The 23,162-nt window shown below is 38.1% G+C and overlaps 1 protein-coding gene across 1 annotated transcript in view; it reads left to right on the plus strand.

Annotated features, from left to right (window-relative positions):
* Window positions 1-23,162, plus strand: part of Cpne8 (copine VIII) — a 191,003-nt gene that overhangs the window by 37,384 nt on the left and 130,457 nt on the right. The window contains exons 8-9 of the mRNA XM_005407109.2: window positions 4,472-4,511; window positions 19,162-19,238. Coding sequence (XP_005407166.2) covers window positions 4,472-4,511; window positions 19,162-19,238 — 117 coding nt within the window. The remainder of the gene's footprint in view (window positions 1-4,471; window positions 4,512-19,161; window positions 19,239-23,162) is intronic.

The following is a 23,162-nucleotide window of genomic DNA, read 5'->3' on the forward strand; positions in this document are numbered from 1 at the left end:
GTTGTCCTTTGTTCTCGTCATTTTGGTCCTCCCGTGCTGCCTTCTGAAGTCATGTTCTGCTTATCACCCCTCATGGACACAGTGCTGTGGCTGTTCCAGAAGCATTATTCTCAGTGGGACAAGAAACTATAAAGTAACAGAAATTACTGTAGGCAAATTGAAATATTTTAACCTCAACATTTTAGAAAGCATAGTAGTTCTCACAGAAACCACGTAATGTCTGAAATGTGAAAGCGTATTGCAAAATTGATTAAATAGCTATCAGGATACCTTATGAATGTGTAGTTAATTTCAGAGATTTGATTCAAATAATAGCTGAATTTTATATGATCGCTGAAAAATTAAAACAAGTAGAGCTAGAAAGAATTACCTGCAGACAACTGTCATGAGAAGCTAGTACATTCTCTTATGTAGTACTTTGATAGGGCTTTGATTAAACCCTTTTGATTTCCCTCCTACTGGAAATTCCCACATCATTCTTTTAACCTGTGACAGCTTTATTTATTTTTCTTGAAATTTTTTATAGGTCTTTTACAGATATATTTTACATAATGCATATATTATTATGTAGTATATACACACAATATATACACACATATATATGTGATACATATGCACTTGTCAGTTGAAAATCTTATTATTGATAGAATAGCTGTACCAAAACGTCTTTGGGCAAGAAGTGTGGGTACCATATCACTGCGGATGTATGCCGGACAGCAGGAAAAATGAAAGTGAACCCTTTCCACCCAGTTTTCCATGCAGACCAATACAAGACAAAGGAATTCATGGCTGTAGATTTGACTTACCCTACCAAATTACTTTTTTCTCTATAAGTCAAATAGTGATAATCATGAAATATATAATGCAATTACAGCCTGTTTTTGAATTACCTTAACACTTTAGGGATAAATAAGTTGTTTTATTTATTTTAGTAGTTGTGCGGGTATGTGTGTCAATTTCAGTTTTCTCCATTGGTTAAGGGCTGCCTTGACAATGCCAGGCAAGGGTCCCTGTCCTGTCCTTCTAGTCCCTGTGTTTATTAGAACCATCTGTTTCCTTTAATTGTTGGATAGCCTTATCTCTCTCTCTCTCTCTCTCTCTCTCTCCCTCCCCCCCATCTCCCTCTCATTCCGTCCCTCTCTCCCTCTTGCTCTTGCTCCTCTCCATCTCTCTATCTAGCTGTAGTGGAACTTGAACCCATTGTCTTTGCACTGGCCTACATCCCCAGCCCTTTTTAATTTTCTACTTTTTAAAAAGTTTGTTACTTTGAAATGGGGTCTTGTTAAGTTGATAAACTATCTAGGTCGGGCCCCAGCTCTCAGTTGCCTTGTCTTAGCCTCCCAGGAGCTGAGATGATAGGCGTGTGCCACCACGCCCAGCGTCCTCCACTGTGAAACCTTAATGTCCAGTGGAGTTCATGGCTCCTTCCTTCCTCTCCCCTGGTTGAAGCTGCCGTCTCAGCTCCCTGCAGGAGAGAAGGGGAGAGGAGAGCGGAAGTGTTGGTGGCAGAGATGTGGGTTTCCTGCCATCTGGGAGATGTAGGCCTCACCTCAGTACAGGTTCCAGCTTCTACGTTTTAAGCAACTTGCTTACCTTGTCATTGTCAAAGAGGTTCCCAGGGGAAGTTGTGCCGTGTCACTTAGCTCTGAGGAAGCGTGACGTAGAATTTTCACGTCAGTCATTTCCTCTGGCAACCTCATGTAGACTTGCAGGCATGTTTGTTGCTGGCTTGGAGCGTTAGTTACTTTTCTTATTGCTAAGACAAAATACCCAGCACCAGTGAGTTAAGGGAGGAAAAGTTTATGTACCTCACCGTTTATAGAGGCTTCAGCTATATCGGCTGGCACCAAGGCAAAGTGCCATGGGAGATAGGGATTGCAGGGGAGAAACAGTCCCTGGCAGGCAGAAGGTAGCAAAGCAAGCAAGGGGCAGCCACAGCTCTTACTATCCCTTATATCTTTTCCAGGCTACTCAGGGAAGGGTAGCACTTACACCTTTAATCCTAGGGCCCTTGAGCCTAGCATTGCCCCATGAATCAATCCCAGAGTCACTCTCTGGATCCAGCCACCCAGGAAAAAGCCCCACCACAAGCCATAACACCAGTGTCTTGGTTACTTTTCTGCATTGTTGAGACTAAATACTTGACACTCAAAACTAAGGAAGGAAAGGCTTATTTAGCTCACAGTTTATGGAGGTTTCAGACTATAATTGGCTGGCTCCAAGACAGAGCAGCAGGGCACCCAGGCAGCACTTGAAGGCAGCAGAAGCTAGCAGAAATAGCAAGAGCAAAAAAAGGTGGGGGGAGCAAGCCTCTTTTCCTGCATATGTTGTATGCAGACTTCTCTGCTCACACCATCTCCGTGCCTCGCTCTTGCACAGGTTCAGAATGTTTACAAAGCGAGGACCCTGGCCCCCAGCTGAGTCACTTAGTTAACCTTCTGAACTTCTCAGGTTGACACAGTGCATCAACCGTAACAACTGGGGAACAGCATCTTGTCCTCCGTTTCTCATAGACACCCTTAGTTGGGGGTTGGGAAGAACCTGTCTCCTGTCCCCAAGATAAGGAATAGAATAACCCATTATCTTATGAATAATGTGCTGATTGCAAAGCCCTGAACTGGTTTGAAACTTGGGTCTATGACTGCTTCATAGCTCTGAGCTAAGGAGGAATAGTTAGCTAGCATTTTATGTTTTGCACTTTCCAATTCTAGGAAATACAGAAATAATTCCACCAGCATCTGTTCCTCTCTAATAGAAAACGTACCCTTTAAGAGCCGCACACACCAGATTCTACCAGTTCATTTCTCTGGTAATAAAAGTTTCCATGACAGGATGGAGTTGTTTATAGAATTCTGCTTAGTAAATGGAGGCCCACTGGGGTGAACCCTCCTGGGAGGACGGGACTGCTGAGCTTCTTGCTTTGAATATATTCTCTCTTCCTTTAGGGGACCATGCCACTTGCAGTTGTAGACGCGGCCACTCATTGACACTGTGGCCACTGAAAACGTAGTTTTTATGTTCGGATCATGAGGATGACGATCAGAGTAGTGTTGAAAAGTTAGAAGGAAAATTCCATTAAAAGAAAGATGACGGTGATTTCTGTTGCAGCGTAATCCAATATATTATCAAATGACTTCGGAGGCGTGATGTAAATTAGCTATATTTGAGACAATAGTATTTTTAAAAGCTGCTAAATACAATTAAAGAGAATTGTATTTAGAGATCCTTACTTTCTTTGTGGTGAAACATGAACCGCCCCCCTCCATTCTTTTACCAAACTGAACACTGGGTACTTTTCCTCCTTAGTCCACGCTAACTTAGAAGATATTTTCTGGGGCTAACTTGTGGGATGAAGCCTGCCTGTTTGCTAATTTCAAGGTTACCTCTTTTGAAAAAGAAATGATCTTGAAGAAGCAAAAGTTCTTGGAAAGGAACTTTCTTTCGTACTAATACCTGTAAGTTTGCAGTGGCTGTTGGCATTTTGGTGATTTAAAATTCTAGGCTACACCTGTTGACAGTGATCTGAGCGCCCTGGTGTAAAGGGTGTGCTTTGTGATTCTTCTGTGCAGATATTCGCATCATATGATTTTAGAGCCAGTTTGCAGAAAGCGTTCTTTTCTCCAGGGGATAGCATGTGTCTGCCCAGCCTCATTACCCTCAGTGAACTGTTTTGTTTTTTTTTTTCCTTTTATTGATTGAGATACTTTGTTTGATAGTGAAAACATTATTGTTACATGTGAGAGAAGAGTTTAATTAACCTTTTTAAAAAGGCTGTTAAATTTTGGTAGGACGCATTGGACCAGGAATGTGAAAGGGAAATGACCTGAGAGAAAGACTGGAGCCAGTACATGTATTCTATTAGAAGTGTTTGGCACACAGGTTATTTCGACGGTTAGTCTGTTTCCTCAGACTTTTGAAAGGAAGTGCTAAAGTGATAGTGGACGATGTTATCCCAGAATCTCCAAGAGATAATTTATTGTCAGTTCCAACTGTTTCCATAAAATAGTTTCCTCCAAGTACTGTGATTAGAGCAAAATGGTTTCTCATTATTTCAGCTGGTTTTCAACACTGACAATAGCATTTAAGATACTGAGAAAGAACGGCAATGTGTACAGTGTTACCAGGGCCTGTTTTATTTTTCTTGATATCCAGAGAAGAGAGAAGTTCAGTTTTTAGGAACTTTTTCAGTCACTTGGGTGCTACTAGGATGCTGCTGTTTTGTCAACAAAATACATTGTAATACTCTCAAACAGTACAATTGATAATTGTAAAAACAGCAGGATTTGTGGAAATAAAAAGACCAAAAGACTGTGCATTAGAATAAAGGCAACAGATTATATAAAAACTCTACATTTTTCTCCCAACGGGTATGAGTTTTTCTTTCATTTTTATATATATACTTTGGAAAATATTAATATTTTTCTCTAGCTGTGTTTGTGGAAATAATTTGACTGTTCTCTCATTTTTTCAGGTACGATGTTGATTCAAAGAGCCCCAACTTGTCCAAACATGTAAGTTCATATTTTATGTGTTTATGATGATTGCTTCATATATAATAATACGCTTTGTTATTAGTTGTGCTGATTTATCAATATTAAAATTACTTTTTCATGACTTTATATGTAATGTGGTTGACATAGAAAATAACATTTTTAAAGAGTCCTCCAATTGCATTTCAGAAGACAATATAAAAAAATGGACTTTCAATAAGAGGAATAAATTAGTCTTTTTGATTTTATATGTTAAATAGTTAAGAACTTAAACCAGTTTCTTATTTTGTTTTACACTGGATTAGATTAAGTGTGATGAACTTAGCCCATGTCACTTTGGAAGGCTTCTCTTCTGCGCCAGTGGGAAATACTTGGGTGTAGACAGCGTGGTTTGCCATTCTGTTTCCCTTGCGGTTTGTTTGTTGAAGAGTACTTCCTGAGAGTGAACTTCGGCGGGCGCGTGCCGGTTCCTGAGGGCACGCTGTGAACAAGGCAGATGCAGTCCCCTTCCTTAAGCTCTGTGCAGTTGTTTTCTTTTTTAGTCTGGATCTTTCCATCTTCTGCCCGTTTGTCCTTAAGGAGCTACACTGCCTGGGCGCAGCAGGGCGTCAGGCTTGGCAGGTGAATAGGCAGAACTGGGAGGGGAGGTTGAGAGGAAGATCCACTGGTGAAGGGGGAGCTCAGGGAACTTGTTTGCTGACCTGTGGGGTTGAACTTAGACCTAATAAGCAGGGCTGACGCGGGGCGGGTGGAAACATTCTGAGGACGGTTCACAGAGGTTCTGAAGTGAGGTCTGGGAGTGCAGCTGCAGAAGGGCGGCTGTGCCGGGTTGGGAGGCTGGCGGACGAGTACTTGTGCCTGGAGAGCTTCATTTTTCACGTGTGCATTGTTGCACACGGCGTGAGTGGGCGTGGGATTTCCAATGTCCCTTACCATGGGAATGTCGTAATTCAGGAGAGGTGAGGAGAGATCACAATCGAGGAAACAGACTTCGGGGCACTGAAAGCTTGGGGTACGGTGGTTAAAAAAAAAAAATCACAATTTATTTACTACTCACCACATCATTAAAGGAGTTAGGAATTTATTTGTGTGATGAAGCCTAGAGCAGAATCTTGTGAACTATTCAAAGGAGAGTTTGTAGGAATGATTGCCTTTTCTATAACCTCAATAAATGCTGTAACGTGCTCTTCACCAGTAAGGTTCTTTGTGTTCATCACGCCTCCTTCTTGTTCTATATGATAAGGCTTATAGCGTCCTGACTGGGCATTTAAAGTTTGTTTTCATAGCGGTCTTGGAAGTTTTTCAAACATCCTTGGGAGAATCAGGAAAGGAACCATATTTTCTTGGCATAATCATTTAGTTGCAAGGAAAGAAGTGTATTCACTCATCTCACAGAGAGAGGCTTCATTGCACGGGTTTGGAGCATCTCATAAATGTGGAATGTAGCGTGGCCTTGGGGGAACTGGACCCGCAAACAGGGACAGTGGATTGGGAGCGTATTAGCTATTCTCTCCACTCATGCTCTGTGTCTCTGTCTGTGGCCACATATTCTTCTTACTATGTCTTTCCTCTGAGCTTCTGCACTCTAAACACCAAGTATCCATGTTTACTCATCCTTGGACATTGAAAAAATAACCTCCCTAACCCTGCCTGGGTACAGACTCTCAAGGCCCCACTCTCTCTGAATTTCATTTCTGTGGTTCCTACTTCTGACCACCATCCAGAGGGCATAACTGTGGGGCGATCGAGGACATTTCCCAGAGGGGGCCTGTGCTAGGGTGCGTGTGAAGGTGGGAACATGTCCTTACCAGTGTTTTTGCCTTGTATGAGAAACATTGTATGTGGGCTAGGAACATACTTCGGATTCTACTGACTGTATCTTCCTTCAATAATCAGTATTTATTAAACATTGCTATATAACATGTGCACCGTGGAAGCCATGAATGCATATACCTTCTCAAATATTTCTTTTGCAGAAAAGCTTTTATTTTTTTCATAAGAAAAATTTTATGTTTCTCTCTTTTTTTTTTTTTTTTTCCGGTACTGGGAATCGAACTCACAACCTTGCACTTGCCAGGCAGGTTATGTTTATGCCTCTGATTATGTTTCTCTTATCATAAAAAACACTTGGTTTGATACTGCTTCATCCTACCTTCATGGTGCTGTACCTCTTTTCCTATCTGTTCATCACCATCTGTCTCTGAAGAGTAGCTTGAGTTTCTATTTTAACTTCTTTTCCTTCGGTTCTCCCTGCTATTGACTTCATTGTGGTTTCACTTCTGCCGACGCTATTGATGTGGGTTAGATCAGCGTAAATGTTAGTCTAAGCTGTAAATGGCTGTTTCTCATTCTGTGTCATAGGTGACTTCCTCATTCTTTTGGATGCGGCCGACATCTCCATTTGTGAAATGCTCACCTCCCCTGACTTCCCTCCAGTCTCCCTCACTCCTTTTCCTACCTTTCTGTTTGTTCCCTATCATTTTTAAACTTTGCTTCGTCCTCCTATGGTTTAATACTAGTGTTTCTTATAGTTCATTTTTAATTTTCACCCCAAGGCACTGTGTAAGTTTCCTTGGATGAGCTCCAGTATTTTTATATCTTACCCTGTGACTCCCCTCTATCTGTCCCTCTGTGTACGTGAGTGAATTTAAGTTTCTTATTTGCTTGTTAAATGTTTCCTAGCAGATACCGTGCAGAAGACTACAATGAAAATTTCTAGAATGTGTGATCCTTTCCTTGTCAGTTTTACTGCACTGTCTGATTTTTACCTTGAGAACAAACTGTCACCACAGTTTCCTGGAACACCTTGGATTTATTGTTAACTACGCCTTGTCACGCTTAACCACATTCAGTGAAGCACCAAATCCTGTTTATTCTAATAATGACTTGTTTCTCTTTCTGTGTTTGTCTTTCTTTTCTTGCTGTTACTTCTTTAGTTCAGATTCTCACTACCTTTTCCTGAAGTATCACATAGCATCACTTCACATGCTTAATATTGTCCCACTTTTTAATCTGTTTATGTTACATTTTTAAAATATATATAGTCAATAATACAGATTGCCTCGTAAGTGCCCTGACTAATTAGTGCATGAAGTATGACAAGAGAGAGAGGAAATGTGTATTTTGAATCAGTAAGAACTGTTAGAGGTGATGGCCTTGCATTCCTGTTAGAAATGAACAGCAAAAGCACTCCTCAGTTGAAAGCATTTAAGCACAGATTTTAGCTAAAGAACATCTAAGTTGTTCAACCCAAAAAGAAGTTGTAATGCATTTTGAAGAGCAGAGGAACCAAGCGCAATCTATTTCCCGAGGATACGACTCTTTAACAGTGTAGCTGTCTACCTGCCAAACTTACAAAGTGCAACATAAACTGGAACCTTTTAGAAAAGACTGCTGAGGGCCCAGACTTGCAAGTAGAGTGAAGGCACATACTTATATTTTACAGAAGGGATTTGGAAACAAGAAAAAAAAAAAAATCCCTGAATTAGCAATGATAAATGTCTAAATTCTAATTTTGATAGTTTTGAAAGAATTTACCCTTTAGGATAACTTTACTTGGTGTATAAGGATCTTGGTGTTTAAGTATTCTTTACTTAAGGATCTTGTTTAAAACCTATTTTTGACACTATTAGGAAAAATTGAGATATAGTGTAGAACTGTACCTTGAATTTCTCACACTAAAAGTGAGCATGAGATGAGTGAGACTCAAAAGATAGTATAACTTTAATTGGCTCTGCTGATGATGGAGAATTTTTCAGTGGGAAAGAATTGTGCCCCAGGCGAAGACTAACGGAATCCAGCGACATGTTCCTGGAGAGGATTTATCCCTTACAATTCTCTGAGGAAATATCTTCATTAAAATATTTTCCCTCAGAAGTGTTAGGTGCTGGGAACAAAACAAGGCGTGTTGACTTCCAAGTTTGTTTTCTAGGCTACTATTGAACCCACTCTTCATGTGCCATTAGCAGAATGACTTTCCTTTGCATAATTTGATTGCATCACTTAAACAATTAATGCAAAGACTAATGGTAGTCCCGTAATTGTTTCTTCTAGGATTCAGCCCAATATACTGGACTAGATGACATCAAAACTGTACTTTGTATACTAATATTTCATACCCCCATGATAATCCAAGGAAACACATTCCTTCAGCCTGGTGGATCTCAGAAGGCACTCACTAAAACTTTGGTTTCAGAAATCTTAATGACTCACTGGATTATTTTGCCATGAAGACACTAGGCTTCAGTGAAGGAGTGCGTGTTCTTTAATATATTTTCAAAGTATTATGCATTATGAACTTCTCCATTTAGGTTAGTTGTTTTTTACATTTTAATTTGCATGAAGTGTTTGCACCATGAGATCTTTTTTTGTCATAAGAACAGATTCGTAAATGGGGCAAGATACTTTCATTAAACTATAAAACTATGTTAATCTATATATAGCTGAACTAAATTTTAATGTGTATGGATATAACTTCAGTTCTCTATCTTCCTCTGTCTCTCTCTCTCTATGTCTCTCTCTGTATTTCATGTCTACATCTATCTATCTATCCACATATATCCATACATATTTCTATAGTCAGTGATACATTCCAGGGCAGTGGTGGGGTATATACCAATGTATAAGAAACAAATGAGTTGTCCTCAAACAGCTTGTACTTTGTAGTCTGGAGGAGGTGGTGGGGAGATTTATTCAATGAACATAAGTTAATTTAATGATGAAGGCAGTTTTTGCGGGAGAGGTACTGGGAATTGAACTAAGGACCTTGCACTTAATAGGCAGGCAGGCACTTGTGCTGCTGAGCTCTGTCCCAGGCCCCATTTTTTTTCTTTATATCACTCATATTAACAAGATAGCAGTAGTGTAAGGGAGTGACTGGAAAAGTAATATTAGCTAGAAGTTGAGGTGCCCCTCAGCTAAGCAGTGTGTTTTTACCTCAGTTCTTTCACTGAAATAAACTACTACTAAGGAGAAGGAGGGTGCTACTGAAAATCTAGGGAAGTAGCATTCTAGGCAAAAGGAAGAGCAGTCCAAGGGCCTGGAGACAGGAAGTGGTTTGGTATGTTTCTCTGACAGAAAGATGGGTGTCATATTTACAGCATTATAAATGATAAGGAGAGTAGGATGAAATAGTTGGGAATGGACATAAGAATCAGGTGATTGAGGGATTTATAGGCTATGGTTAAAAAGATGTTTGACTTTTGCCTTTTAATGGATGTTCTTAGAGGGGAAGTTCTGATGTATGCATTTAAGTTGTGGCTATGGTAGATGAAGTGGAGAATGGGAAGGAGAAGCAAAATGGGGATTAGGGAGTGCAGTTAGGAGTCTTTGTAATTTCACTAGGTGAGCAGTGTATGATGAGTAGAACCACTGAAGTGTAAGAAGTTAGGTTTGGAGAATATTTTGGTGATATTATTGCTGATGTCAGACAGAAAAGTAAAAAACTTAGAATGGCTCCTAGGTTATGGGTCCTGCTGAGAACAGCTGGGTAAGTAGTGTTGCAATCTCTATGGTGAAATGTATCGGGAAGGAAGAGATGGAGGCAAGGGCTCAGGATTGAGAGACAGTAGGTAGATGCTCAGGTAAAGTTCGAATCCTTCTATAACCATCCAAATGGAGATGTTAATTAGGCAATGTCTAGAAACCACAGGTGGAGTTGGGAACCATCAGCTGGTAAAGTTGGAACTCAGAGTCATCTAAAGATAGTATAAATAGAAAAAATAGTAAAATAGAATCTTGGGGAACTTCAAGCTTTAGATAATTGGTGAAAGAAACTTAGCTAGATTCCATTTTCAGAGCCAGTCAAGACATCTAGTGCGAGCCCACCAATAGCTTTTCCTCCACACCTAGGGTGGAAGTCACAGCCTGTGCTGGGGCCCTGGTGACCTCCTCTACCAATGTCTTAGCTTATTCTGCTTCAGCCCACTGGTGTTCTTACTATTCTGTGAGGGCTCAGGTATGCTGTTGTCTCAGGGATTTGTTCTTGCTTTTTCTCCTGCTTGCATTTTTTGCCCAAGATATTCCCATAGTTTTCCCTCTTATGCTACTCAGATACTTTCTTCTTAATTGTCACCACCAAAAGGCCTTGCTTGATTGCCCAGGCATCTCTGATGCCTGCTAGATTAAAAACTTTCTTTTTCTATATGGCCTTCTTCTCTGGGCCTTATATGATGAAAGTTCGTGTCATAAATATATTCATGGTAAGGTATTTATGACTGATGTTCTATACATTGACTGTGTTTCCTATTTATATTTTTAAGAGGGTCTAAGAGAATCTGTGTTAGATTTTGAGATGGAGATAGAAATAAGGCCTGAGGTAGGTTTGATAGTAGCAACTTTAGCATCATTAAGTTATTTTAAGTGGGATTGTAGCATTTCAGACTGGCCCTTAGCCAGGTGTGGTGGCACATGCCTGTAATCCAGACACTGTGGCTAGCTCAGACAGGATGATCACGAGTTTGAGCCCAGTTCAATTTAAGGACTTAGCGCGACCATTTCTCCAAATAACAAAGGAAGAGCTGGGGATGCACTTCAATGTAAGATCCTGGGTTCAATCCCTGGTAGTGTACAAAAACACAGAGAAAAGACAAATCTTTGCTTTGAAAAAAAAATTGTTTTATTACAATTTTAAAATGTGACAAACTGTTTCCACTAAAATACTGAGTCTCTTCGCTTTCTGTTGAGTTTTCTTGTCTCCCAAAAACACCATGTTTGATTTTTTAAAAATGATTGCCACATAGTATAGCATATAGTGTATAATATAACCAAGGCACACATCTGTCTTTTTTGCTGGTGTGATTTGTGTGAATTAATTAAATACAAAAGAAGTCTGAAATAGTAACAGGGAGTACCAGCAATAAAATTTTTACAGGTAATAGGAGTTTTCATTTCCTCACCAGTTTTTTTTTTTTTTTTATCACACTAGCTAAAAGGTTACAAAAGGCAAGAAAATTTTATCATGTATTCTCTCTTGCTCTCATTACTCAAAGTGAGTGACTGCAAACAACCCTAAAATAAGAAGTCCAAATCACAATGGAAGGAAATAGCATTTGTATCTCTTGAAGAAATCTATCGATCAGCTCCTAAACAGTTGACTTCACTCAATTACTGTGCTATATTAAAACTGAGCTACGAGTAAAACCATTTAATGGCTTTTAATCTCAATTATCTATTAGGGAAATTACATTTTCATATGCTCATTGATCACTTATGTAAGAGGAAAGTCATTTAAAGATTTAAAGACTTCTCTGGAACTTTTAGGAGAAAGATGCTATACATTTAATGCTTTTGAAATTGTGTATGGTAATACTCATTGTAAATTACATGTGCTAATTACTTTAGTGTAGTATAGAAATCAGAGTTTTTCCTTGAAGTCAATGCTTCATGGTTCAGCACACTTAACTGTTTTCAAAATTTCATTCTTTTACATATGTATGTTTACATGTATACTTGTCAACATGTAAAACAAATTGTATTTGGATTTCATAATCATGTTTACAACGAGCATTTGTTTAAAGAAAAATGCCTGTAAAGCAGTTTCACAAAATAAAATACATTATTTTACTTAGGTAGCATATAGCATCTCCTATATTAGACTCTTATACAGCAAGTTTTGAGTATAGTATATATAATATTGTTTTTTAACCTGGGGAGTAGGAGGATGAAGAAGACATATATTATTAGATCTTGGGCATATATTCAGTGTTTTGCACATATTACTTACATATATTACTTAGTCCTTCCAGCAAGCCAAGAGGTAGGTAATATTATGTGTACTGTATGGACTGGAAAACGGAAGCATGCAAACATCAGCCAGTGGTTTTTTATAGATTTGAGCACAGACAGTGTAGACCTACATATTTCTCATTCATTCAGGAGTGTGTTACTAATTATTCAAAGGAGTATGTTAAACTACTTTGCAAAACAAATGTATGGGTGTATGTAAGAAATCTTTTGAAAAAGGTTAGATAGGAACCGCTAACATACCTAGCGAGCAAGCCTGCAAGCAAACAAACCAGCAAGAAAAACCAGTTCTTTTGCTGTAAATAAACTTCATTTAGGGGCTGGGGATTTAGCTCAGCGGCAAAAGCACCTGCCTGGCAAGCGCAAGGTCGTGAGTTCGGTTCCCGGTACCGGAGAAAAACCAAAAAAAAAAAAAAAAAACTTCATTTATATATGTGTAGAATTATCAAAGCTCAAGGCGTTAATGCAGTTTTCATGAATCTATACTATACAAGTAGCAAGCTACGTTATAAGATAAAACATAGGTGGAGAGAATTGATCAGTAAGTACTGGTACTTTAGAAATAATTAAAGCAATAAATTTCAAAGAATAAGTAGACATTCTCTTGTATATTAACAAGAAAGAAGAGAGAAACAAATGTATTTATATAATGCTGAACTGGAACCCGATAATGTAGCAGTGCTTGCTTGGATATTGAGCTATTTGTTAGGTATATATTTAAGTTGCTGTAGGAGTGATTAGAGCTTATTTCTTCTGGTTATTTGCTTAGGTTTTTAAAACTATGTACATAATGTAAAACTCAGGTTACTGGTAAATAATGCTTTGTATTTCTGCCTTCTGCTTTTCTATTGTCTCTTTTGCTTCAGACTGTTCTGTCTTTCAATTTCAATACCAGCACGTGCAATTGAGGCTAATATTTAGATATAATTTGAGAGCTGAAATGTATCCTATGTATTTGTTAACAATATTATTTAAACATATTTAAACTGATTGCAGAACTAAGTTCTATTAGCCTATTATTTAGACTGTAAAATAATCATTAATTCACTCAACAAGTATTTATTGATTTCACAATCAGTTTGGGGACAGCCCAGTAGCTAAAACAAATAAATCAAAGCATTTCTACTACCAGAGACACTCCAAGGCTAGATTTGGTCACTGTGTGGGTTAAAGTTGAAGAAATGGGCCTGAAAATATTTTTGTGATCTAATTATAATGTCTGACCAGCTGGAACACAGCACTGGAGTAAGAGACTAACGCATCACATGTTATAGCTTAGTTTTCTTTGCATCTTTGCTAATAGATCCTAACATAGCCACTTAAAGGCACTAATATATTACTAACATGATTAAAATACATAGGAAATTTGAACCATTAAGTTAGCTGAAATATGATGTCATCAGAAGTTTTGCACACAGTGACTGGTAAATATTATGTATTAATTTTTGTACTGTGAATAGTAGCATGGTAGGAAATACTCATAGGAACAACCACATAAAACAGTTACACAAATGCAACAAATATACAGGGCAAAAGGTGTAATAAGTATAATATACATACATGCACATTATAACTTTTGGTGCACATTTTTATTAATTTAGTTATCTTGATTTTCTTTTTGCTTAGCAATGATGATTCAGGGATGGCACCTTCTGTTATCTAGTAGATGGGAGCCCTAATCTGAACATTCACAATATACCTGTTTGTTCTCTAAAGCGTAACACACATCTTTTACTGAGGTTAGTTATCCCATTGGCCCAATCCATTAATACATAATGTTTGCAGCTGTCCATTAATATAAATATTCTTTTTTTTTTTTTTTTTTTTTGGTTTTGGTTTTTCTCCGGTACCGGGAACCGTAATATAAATATTCTTAGAAAAAGTTTTAAAATGCCCAATGTGCACTTTTCACACCTGACTCAAAAAAGCAGTAATATATTCCAGATGTTCAATGTTCAACAGTATCTAGCTGTCACAAGATCTGGAAAAATTTAGGGTTTATTAAACTCCTATAACTGTACTTCAAAATCAGTTTTAAAATTGGTTACAGTATGCTGTTAAAGATACTTATTTTAAATATGTTAAAGCATTAAGTTCTTTTTGTATACTTAAAAGTAAATTTTAAATAGCCTATGGTTTTAGGATGGAATAGCCATCTGTCAGTCACCAGGTTCTATTTAGATTCAGAGTTTTTTCCAGCTTACGTTTCTGGAGTGCTTTGGGGGTGGTTCTTACCGTGTAACCCAGGCTGGCCTTAAACTTGTGATCCTCCCAGCTCAGCCCTCCAACTGCTTAGATTACAGGTGTTGGTTCAAACCTCTCCCTGTCTGCTGTTCCCAATTCCTACCGTGTACAAAAGCATTCACTCCTTTGTGCACTGCCCCATAACATTTGCCACAACCTTGGTTTGGCTCTTGACCCTGTGCATCTCACTGACACTGCAGCCTCTGGTGGATCTGGCTTCCAGGTTTTCTCCCCTCCCCCGCCTACCTGCAGGGGCGCTGTTCTGATGGTGGTTGGCACACTCTTCCTTTCTGAAGGCACATAGTGGTGGTTCTAAAGGTGTCTCCGCATCACCACAGCTTCTAGTTGCTTCTGATTACGCTACAGCAGCTCGTGTGGAGCCCAGAAGGTCTTCCTTAGTCTGGTATTTCATCTCCGTGAGCTCCTTTTCTCATTTCTTTCTTTCCTGTAACTCTGATCTGTTTTGTAAGACTTGAGTTTCCAGTCCTCTTCTCCACAGTAAGAATTCCATCCGGCCCTCAAGACTCCCTTCTTTGGGAAAAATATTTCCCAGGCTGTCATAGTTTAAGGATGTCTTTCCCTGCCTCTTTTGGTTTGGAGTGTTCTTTGCTCCCCTTTTTCCCCACCAAATAACATAGATTTTATTTTTGCAGCTTGCTAGGCTTTGTGTAGCTGGTTCTCATTTTTCTTTTTAGGCTAGAAGCAGAGAAACAGCAAGGTTTGGTGTGGTGTGTGGGTGAACGAGCCTTGGATTTAGACTGCTGAGCCTACACATACATGACTCTGAGTTACTCACTTTCTCTGTGTGTCAGTTCTCTTATTCGAAGAGCGGGGCGATGCTAGTTTCCTAAGCACGATTGGTATAATTTCTTTATATATTTGTTTATTTATTTCTGAGAACAGTCTTGTCTCTGACTTCAGTGAAGTAGTGAAGTAAGTATAATGCCTTTTGTATTTAATATATACATTTGTTTACTGTATTTGCTAAAAGTTACTATTATTTTTTATTATTGTTATAGTTTTGCTTTAGTCTTTTGTTTATCCTTCTTAGGGCTTCTCCTGAGCCAGTTCACTGCATAAGCAAGTCAGGAAGCTCTCTCACATTCTGCTTTAGGACAGAGTAGTTTTTTGAATCACACGAGGGCTGCTCAAAATTTACAGTGAATGTTTACATTTTTAAAAAATGTTATAGTAAAAGATACATTGCAATTGATCTCCCTCAAACGATCACCCTTTCCTTTGTACATACCTATCCCCTCATTTTTGCTGCTTTCTGAAGCAGTTGTGGAGATCCTTTTTCAAAAGTACCATGAATGCCACTTCCAGGTACCATCCAAGGTTCTGAATACAATTATGTTGTCCTCAAGCATCTTATTCACTGGATCTGGCACCGTGTGTCTTCTGGCTCTTTCCCAAACAGAAAATGACCATGGAAGGTCAATATTTTGAATTGGTTGAGGACAGCCATAGCGGCTAAAGACACTCACAAAAGAGCACTTCCAGAACTGCTTCAGAAAGTGGGAGGAATGAGGGGATAAGCCTGTTAAATAAAATGCAACCACACATGTTCACAGAAAAGGGTTCAAATACCATCCGCATTTGTGGGTAAAGAAAACAGGGAACTGTTTCAGGAAGAAACACAAGCCTGTCCCGTTTAGCCCATATGAGGTACAATCAAAAACTGTGGTGAATAGTTTTTTAGAATAGTTTTCAAATAGCTTTTAAAAAATTAATTACTCTAAAAGACATGTTGCCATGAACCTTCCTCAAAACACTCCTCCTTGCATTAAAGGTCTTTAAATTCTTAGGTAGTGCCCGGAGTGGTGGCACACAACTGTAATTCCAGCACTCAAGAGGCTGAGACAGGAAGATCGCTTGAGTTCTAGGCCATCCTCGGCTACATAAACAAGTTCAAGACCAGCCTGCCTATGTAGTGAGACCTGTCTCAGAAAACAAACAAAACAAGGAGAAAAACAAAAAAATATTAGCTAGTATCAGTCTAGCATCAGAATATATGAGCTGGTTCTGCTATTTACTAACTACTTAAAACATAAAAAAATTCCTAGAATATTAGTTTTTTATGTGTGAAATTCAGATCTCTCAGTTTGCAAAGTAATTCCGAATCTTGAAAGCAGTGTGAGTTTCCTTAAAAAACTAGGATTAGTGGTCTCATTCAACCCAGCTATTTCCCCTCTGGGCATTTTTCCAGAAGAATGAAATGCATCATACCACAGTGATGTAGCTCAGTGGCACAGCACCTGCCTGGCAAAAGTGAGGTCCTGAGTTCAATTCCTGGTAACAAAAAAGGAAAAGAAAATATGAATTTTCTAGTTGTATGTAAATAAACAGTGTATCTATTTTACCTAACACCTTTTTATGTCCTTACTATATGCTAATAGCAATTCAAAAAATAACTCATTGAACCCTCAAAACAACCCTGTGGAGGGGTTCTAGTGCCATTGCAATAGGAGGAAACTGGAGAAACTTACTGTCTATAATTGCAGGTGATCAGTGGGGGTACTGGAGTGGACACCTGGCAGTGTGGCTCCGGACCCTGGTTGTGGACTCCACTTCACACTGCTTTTCTCTAACTGGTGCTGGGATCATTAACTACTTCTGCCACGTGTATTCTTAATTTGTCCCATTAACCAGTAGGTTAAAAGTTTTATAGACATCCAAAGTCAAGCCAGTTGGCATTTAAAACCTCAAAAATTTTTCCATTTTCATTGCAATTTAAAACATAAAGAAATTCTTTATATATTCTAGATATAAGTCCTTTGTCTGAAGGGCAAGTGGTTATAATTTTTTCCCACTCTGTGGGAAGTTTTTTCACCCTGTTGGTGATTTCTTTTTTTTTTTTTTTTTTTTTAGTTTGTTTTTCTTCCGGTATCAGGAATTGAACTCATGACCTTGCGCTTGCCAGGCAGGCGCTGTGCCGCTGAGCTAAATCCCCAGCCCCTATTGGTGATTTCTTTTGTTGTGCCAAAGCTGTTTAATAAGGTGAGATCCCATTTGTTGGTTCTTTGCAATATTTCCCTTTCAGTGTGGGATTTGTTCATGAAGTCTCTATTCATGCCTATTTCTACCTATTTTCTCTTCCAGTAGATTTAGTGTTTCTATTTTAATATTTAGATGTTTGATGCATTTTGCCTTTAGTTTAGAGATAGACATGGGTCTAGTTTTAGTCTTCAGCATAGGGAAAGCCAGTTTTTCTAGCATCATTTATTACAGAAGCTATCTTTTTCTAGGGAACATGTTGGGCCCCTCTGTCAAAGATAAGGTAGCTGAGTGTGTTTACATCTTCTATTCTGTTCCACTGATCCTTACACATCTTTTTTTTTTTTTTTTTTTTTTTTTTGCCACTACCATGCTGATTTTACTATCACAGTAGCTTCATAGTATAATTTCAGGTTTGGATTGTGATGTCCCCGGACTTGTTTTTGTTGTCCAGAATTGCTGTAGCTATTCTGGGTTTCTTATGTTTCCAAAGACCCAGTCCAAAAATGAACATCTGAGATGAATACACACTTCTCAGATGAAGAAATATAAATGGCAAATAAATGCATAAGAAAGTGTTCAACATCATTGGTCATTTGAGACATGTAAGTTAAAACAATGTTAAGATTCTATCTCACCTCAGAAAGAATGGTTATCATAAAAAAAAAATCAGCCAATAACAAATGCTGGCGGGGCTATTGGGAAAAAGGAACCCTTCTCCACTGTTGATGGGAGTGTAGACTGGTGTAAGCACTGTGGAGATCAGTGTGGCATTTCCTTAGAAAACTAGGATTAGTGGTCCCATTTGACCCAGCTATTCCCCTTGTGGGTATTTTCCCAGAAGAATGAAATGCATCATACCACAGTGATATATGTACACCAATGTTTATAGCAGCACAATTTACCATAACAAAATCTTGGAAACAACCTAAATGGCCATCAACCAAAGAATGGATAAAAAAGATTTTTTTTATATGTAACTGAGTACTACTCAGCCAGAAAGAAGGATAAACTGGAGACTTTTATAGGTAAATGGATGCAACTTGAGACCATATTCATAAGTGAAATAAATCAGACCCATATGTATAAACATTGTATTGTCTCACTAATCTGAGAAAGTGAACAATAAATCAGATCCAAAATGTACAACAGATACTATAAATTGGAGAGAAACTCTTTGGAAGGAAAAGACAAACTGTGATGGGGAAAGAGGAAAGAAAGGAAGGGAAAAAGAAAAAAAATACTTACATACAAGATAGTTCAGATAGTTACACAGCTAATTTCTCTTAGTTCATTGAAAAGAAAGATTGGTGCTAACATTGTTTGGGCAGATGTCATACCTATATCTTGTACTCTGAATAACTACTGTGAAGACAACAATATGCAATATATTAATTACTATAACTCTCCTACTAACCTGTTTTGAAACTCTGTTTTATTGTTATTTTAATTTTTTCATCTTAAGGAAAACATAAAGAAAATAGAAATGCAATGACATTAACTCAAAATCCCATGCAGGCTTTTAGAAAATTACTTGCTAAAATTAATTTATATTGTGCTTATTTTATTACTGAAAGTTACAAATTCAGTATTTCAGCAATAAAGCAATGCAAATGTGATGTACAAAATGACAGCCTGTAAAAATAGTTTGGGGACTTATGAGCTTTAATCCTTTTATCTATTTTAGGACTTTCTGGGACAAGTGTTTTGTACATTGGGGGAGATTGTTGGTTCACAGGGAAGTCGCCTGGAAAAACCAATAGTGTAAGTATTTTTTAACTTAGATAATGAAATGTCTAGCTTTCTGTTTCTGTTTTGGCACTTTGGAATTTATAAACACACAGTTGTAGAACAAAAATGGGTTTTAAAATTTTGTTGCAACGTTTTTCTTCCAATAATTTTAATATATTTGTAAAGCACAATTTATACTTCAGCTGTCATACGCCGTGCTACAAAAATGTTCACAAGATGAAATGATCAGATTTAAACAAGGAAATGTGTTGTTTTCCTTTTTTGGTTTTATGATTAACTGTTAGATTTTGAATTTGTTGAAAAAGAGATTTTATTCCTTTTGTCAGGAGCCATAGGCAGCATTGTTATGAATATATTTCGGTGATTGAGATTTTAATGATGAGTTTTGATATGAAGTGATCCATAGAGCAAGCTGTGAGTGAGTAAATGTGGAGGGAAGGCAATTATTATGAATTATGCCTTCCACCCTGTCCAATTACTGGCATCATGTTTAGTTTTCAGGCCAACTGCATGGGGTGATTCTGTTTTCTCCCGTTCCTAATAAGAGGGAAAACAGACTCTGGAAATTTTCTCTGTACCTTTCCTCCACTTCCGCTTCCTGTCCCTTCCTAAATTATTTGGATTCATTCATTTCTTCACAAAAATCAGAAGCTCTCAGAAGAACGGTACAGCAATTACAGAATCAATCACAGTATCAAAAGATTTTTAGAAAATTTAAGTCTCTGACTTCATTATTTTTTAAGCATCTCAAACTCACAAAATAAACGTGTCAGAACCTCATAAATCTGTTCATTTCTGAAATCAGATACTGGAAGTGGCCAACATACCCTTTTTGATGAATGTGTTCAGTTCTGTGTAGGAATTTCTTAAGCTAATAAGAAGTCTATTAAGTTAACTTCTTTTGTTTAACTAGATTTTCTTAGAAAACTGTTTCCAACTGTCAGTGTGAAAACTTACACATATTAACACCTCTTTTTAAATAATATTTTTAAATGCAATTATTTCCCGGGATTTATAGGAGTTTGATGTTTATTTATATAAAGTATATTTATGCTAACTTTAATAACTAAAAAGTAATTCATAAAGCCAATAAAACTATTTTATTAAATGCTTATGATTCTTATTGTATTTTGTAGTAGGGCCCACAAGGATTATTGGAAGACTCCCTAGGTCTACCTACTTCCCTGTTTTTTTTTTTTGTTGTTGTTGTTGTTGCAACAGGGTCTTCTTAAGTCATCCAGCCTGTCCTGGAATTTATGATCCTCCTTCCTGAGCCTCCTAAGTAGCTGGGATGATAGGCATACACTACTATATGCCATTTACCTTTTTTTGGTGGAAAAAAAAATGTATACACATTACCTTAAAAGTGCATTTAACATTAAAGACAAAACAAAAGCAAATAAAATACCACATTTTCGTCTCAGACCAGAGCAACAAAATACAAAAATTTCTGTGAATTGGCATTCGTATGTTTAAATGGGTGATTTTCCTGAAATTTCTAACTGCTCTTTTCTCTGTAAAAGGAACTCATAATCTAAGTTCAGAACACTGTTAAATTACAAATAATTTTTCACAGTGAAAATAAAATCCTATTTACTATTTTGAAGCATGTTAGGAAGTTGATATTATATTGGTTAGGCTACTGGTAAATCCAATATAACATAAGAGTGTGGCCCTTGGTCAACTGATTGAAAATTTTCTCTAGACGAAACCAACAAAAACCAATTTATGCTAAAAGGGGAAGATATCTAGGTTAATGATTGGAAGAATATGAAAGGTTGGAGGAACTGACTGGTAGTGGAGTCATGATCATTTTACATAATGAGAAAGGATGAGATAGATTTTGGGTTTTTCTTAAGTCTGGCTGAGGATGGGGTAGGACAGGCAGACAGTTTGCTAACCTGTTCATATGATCTGCTGAAGCTACGTGTTGTGTTTCGTCAGTAGGGTATTTTGAAATTTAGATAACTATTGAAAGTGTCCGTGTTATATCTCTTACAGAAAAATACACCGTTCATTTTCTAAGAATATGTATGTAACTAATCTTTTATTTAGTCTTTGACCTTGCTGAAGTCCTCTCAGGCACATAAATGAGCAAAGGTTTAAAATTGAGCAGTGGGACATTTTTAGATATTCCTGAGAGAAAGCTCAGCTAGGCAAGTGCTGAGTGGGTAATGAAATGCAGGGCATGACTGTAGCACAGAGACGAGCTATAAAAGAGAAGCAAAGAATCAAAACTGTAGGAATTGCAGAATGGGCATGTATTATATGGGGGAATTAAATGAGATACTTAAGGTAAATGGAAGGGAAGAAAGTGCAGAGAGTGGGAAATCAAATAGGAAAGATTCATTGAAAATAGAAGAGTGAAACAGAATGTGATTCCTTTGCTGGTGGGTGGGCATTTGGCTTTGGTATTTAAAGCATCCAGTGGTCTGCTTATGTATTGTCACCTCAGTGGCTGAACACTGGATTGGAGAAATTTTGTAGTCATTTATCCACTTGCTCAAGAAAGACTTTTATGAAAAACTTGAACACTGAGAGAAGCGTGAATCTGGAGAAAGAACGTGTGGATTAGAGTAAGTTCCAGTGGAACCTGGTGTTAGCATGAAGTTAAGCATCTAGTAACATGAGTAACATGCTCCCTTGCACAGCTCCAAATGAAAAAGGCCAAAACCATTCATGCTTTTCGTTTGCAAAAGCACATTTGGGTTGAGGGAAGTCCCGTCATCTGGGAGCTGTGTCTACCCATTGTGTCACAGCAGCCCTGCAAAGCAGGTGGACCATTTTGGATCCCACATTCATCCTTGCTGACTCCTGCTCAGCGGCGTCCTTTCCCGTAGCTATGACTTCCTTCCAGAATCAGTGTAACGTGCAAATGGTGAGGCCTCATGGGAAGGGGGAAAGACGGGATATTTTAGTGGCGGATCAAATGGCTTTGGAGGAAAGCGTGAGTCAGGGAGAATATTGATGACACAAGGTTAGGAAGATTACTTTTTCCCCTCTGACAGTAAGCTGGTTGACAACTCCTAAAGCTGATATAAAATAGAAAATAATCACACAAGATATAAACATAGCGGAAATTATGGCAGAAATGATGTATTTCACATTGGGGGAATTGATAGGTGTTTAAGATGTAGATCTGACGTGTCTTCCTGTAGTTCCTGTGAACTCCCCTGGTCCTGCTCTTCCTCCCAGTGAGCCGCCTGTGGCCCGTCTTCCCTTCCAGTTAAACCTGGAAGGACAGTCATAGACACCTTATTGCTCACCACGAATTGCCCCTTGTGGCTACAGATAGTTTGCCACCCTTCTGTTGACTCTCCTGGAGGAAGGTGATCTTCCTCATCCGGGTGGGTATAGGCTTCTCAACTGCGGCCAAGACGGTCCACCCACACTGTATCAGATTGACCTATCTTGAATTTTAAAAGTCTTCCTGCATCCCAAATGTTATTTAAATAGCATTAGCCAACTGATTTAGCTCTTATTTACTAATTAGTTTTAGAGATTTGTTTTCCAATTAGTTTACCATTTATGTTCTGAATTATTCAAAACATTCCTTTGTTGTCATCTTTATAAGTGGCCTAGATTAAATTATTTTCTATGTATATATTTTTCTGGTTTTTTTTTCCTGGTACCGGAAATCGAACTCATGACCTCGCGCTTGCCAGGCAGGCGCTGTGCCGCTGAGCTAAATCCCCAGCCTTAAATTACTTTCTGACAAGGCATTCAGGATAATCTATTCCAGCTTCTTAATTGCAGTTGTGCTGTAGTATCTCCTCAGAGATAGTCTGTTTAAATTGATGATAGCTAAAATTTGGAGATTTAAAGAAGACCATCTAGAGTTCTACATTATTATTTGTCAAGTGTTTGATGCCTAAGTGAGGTTTGCTGCAAAGAAAGAGTATTTTCTTGTGTGCAGCCTCATGCCTTATTAAGTAA

This window comes from Chinchilla lanigera, unplaced genomic scaffold (genome assembly GCF_000276665.1).
Source record: "Chinchilla lanigera isolate Chin_1 unplaced genomic scaffold, ChiLan1.0 scaffold00104, whole genome shotgun sequence".
NCBI lineage: Eukaryota > Metazoa > Chordata > Mammalia > Rodentia > Chinchillidae > Chinchilla > Chinchilla lanigera.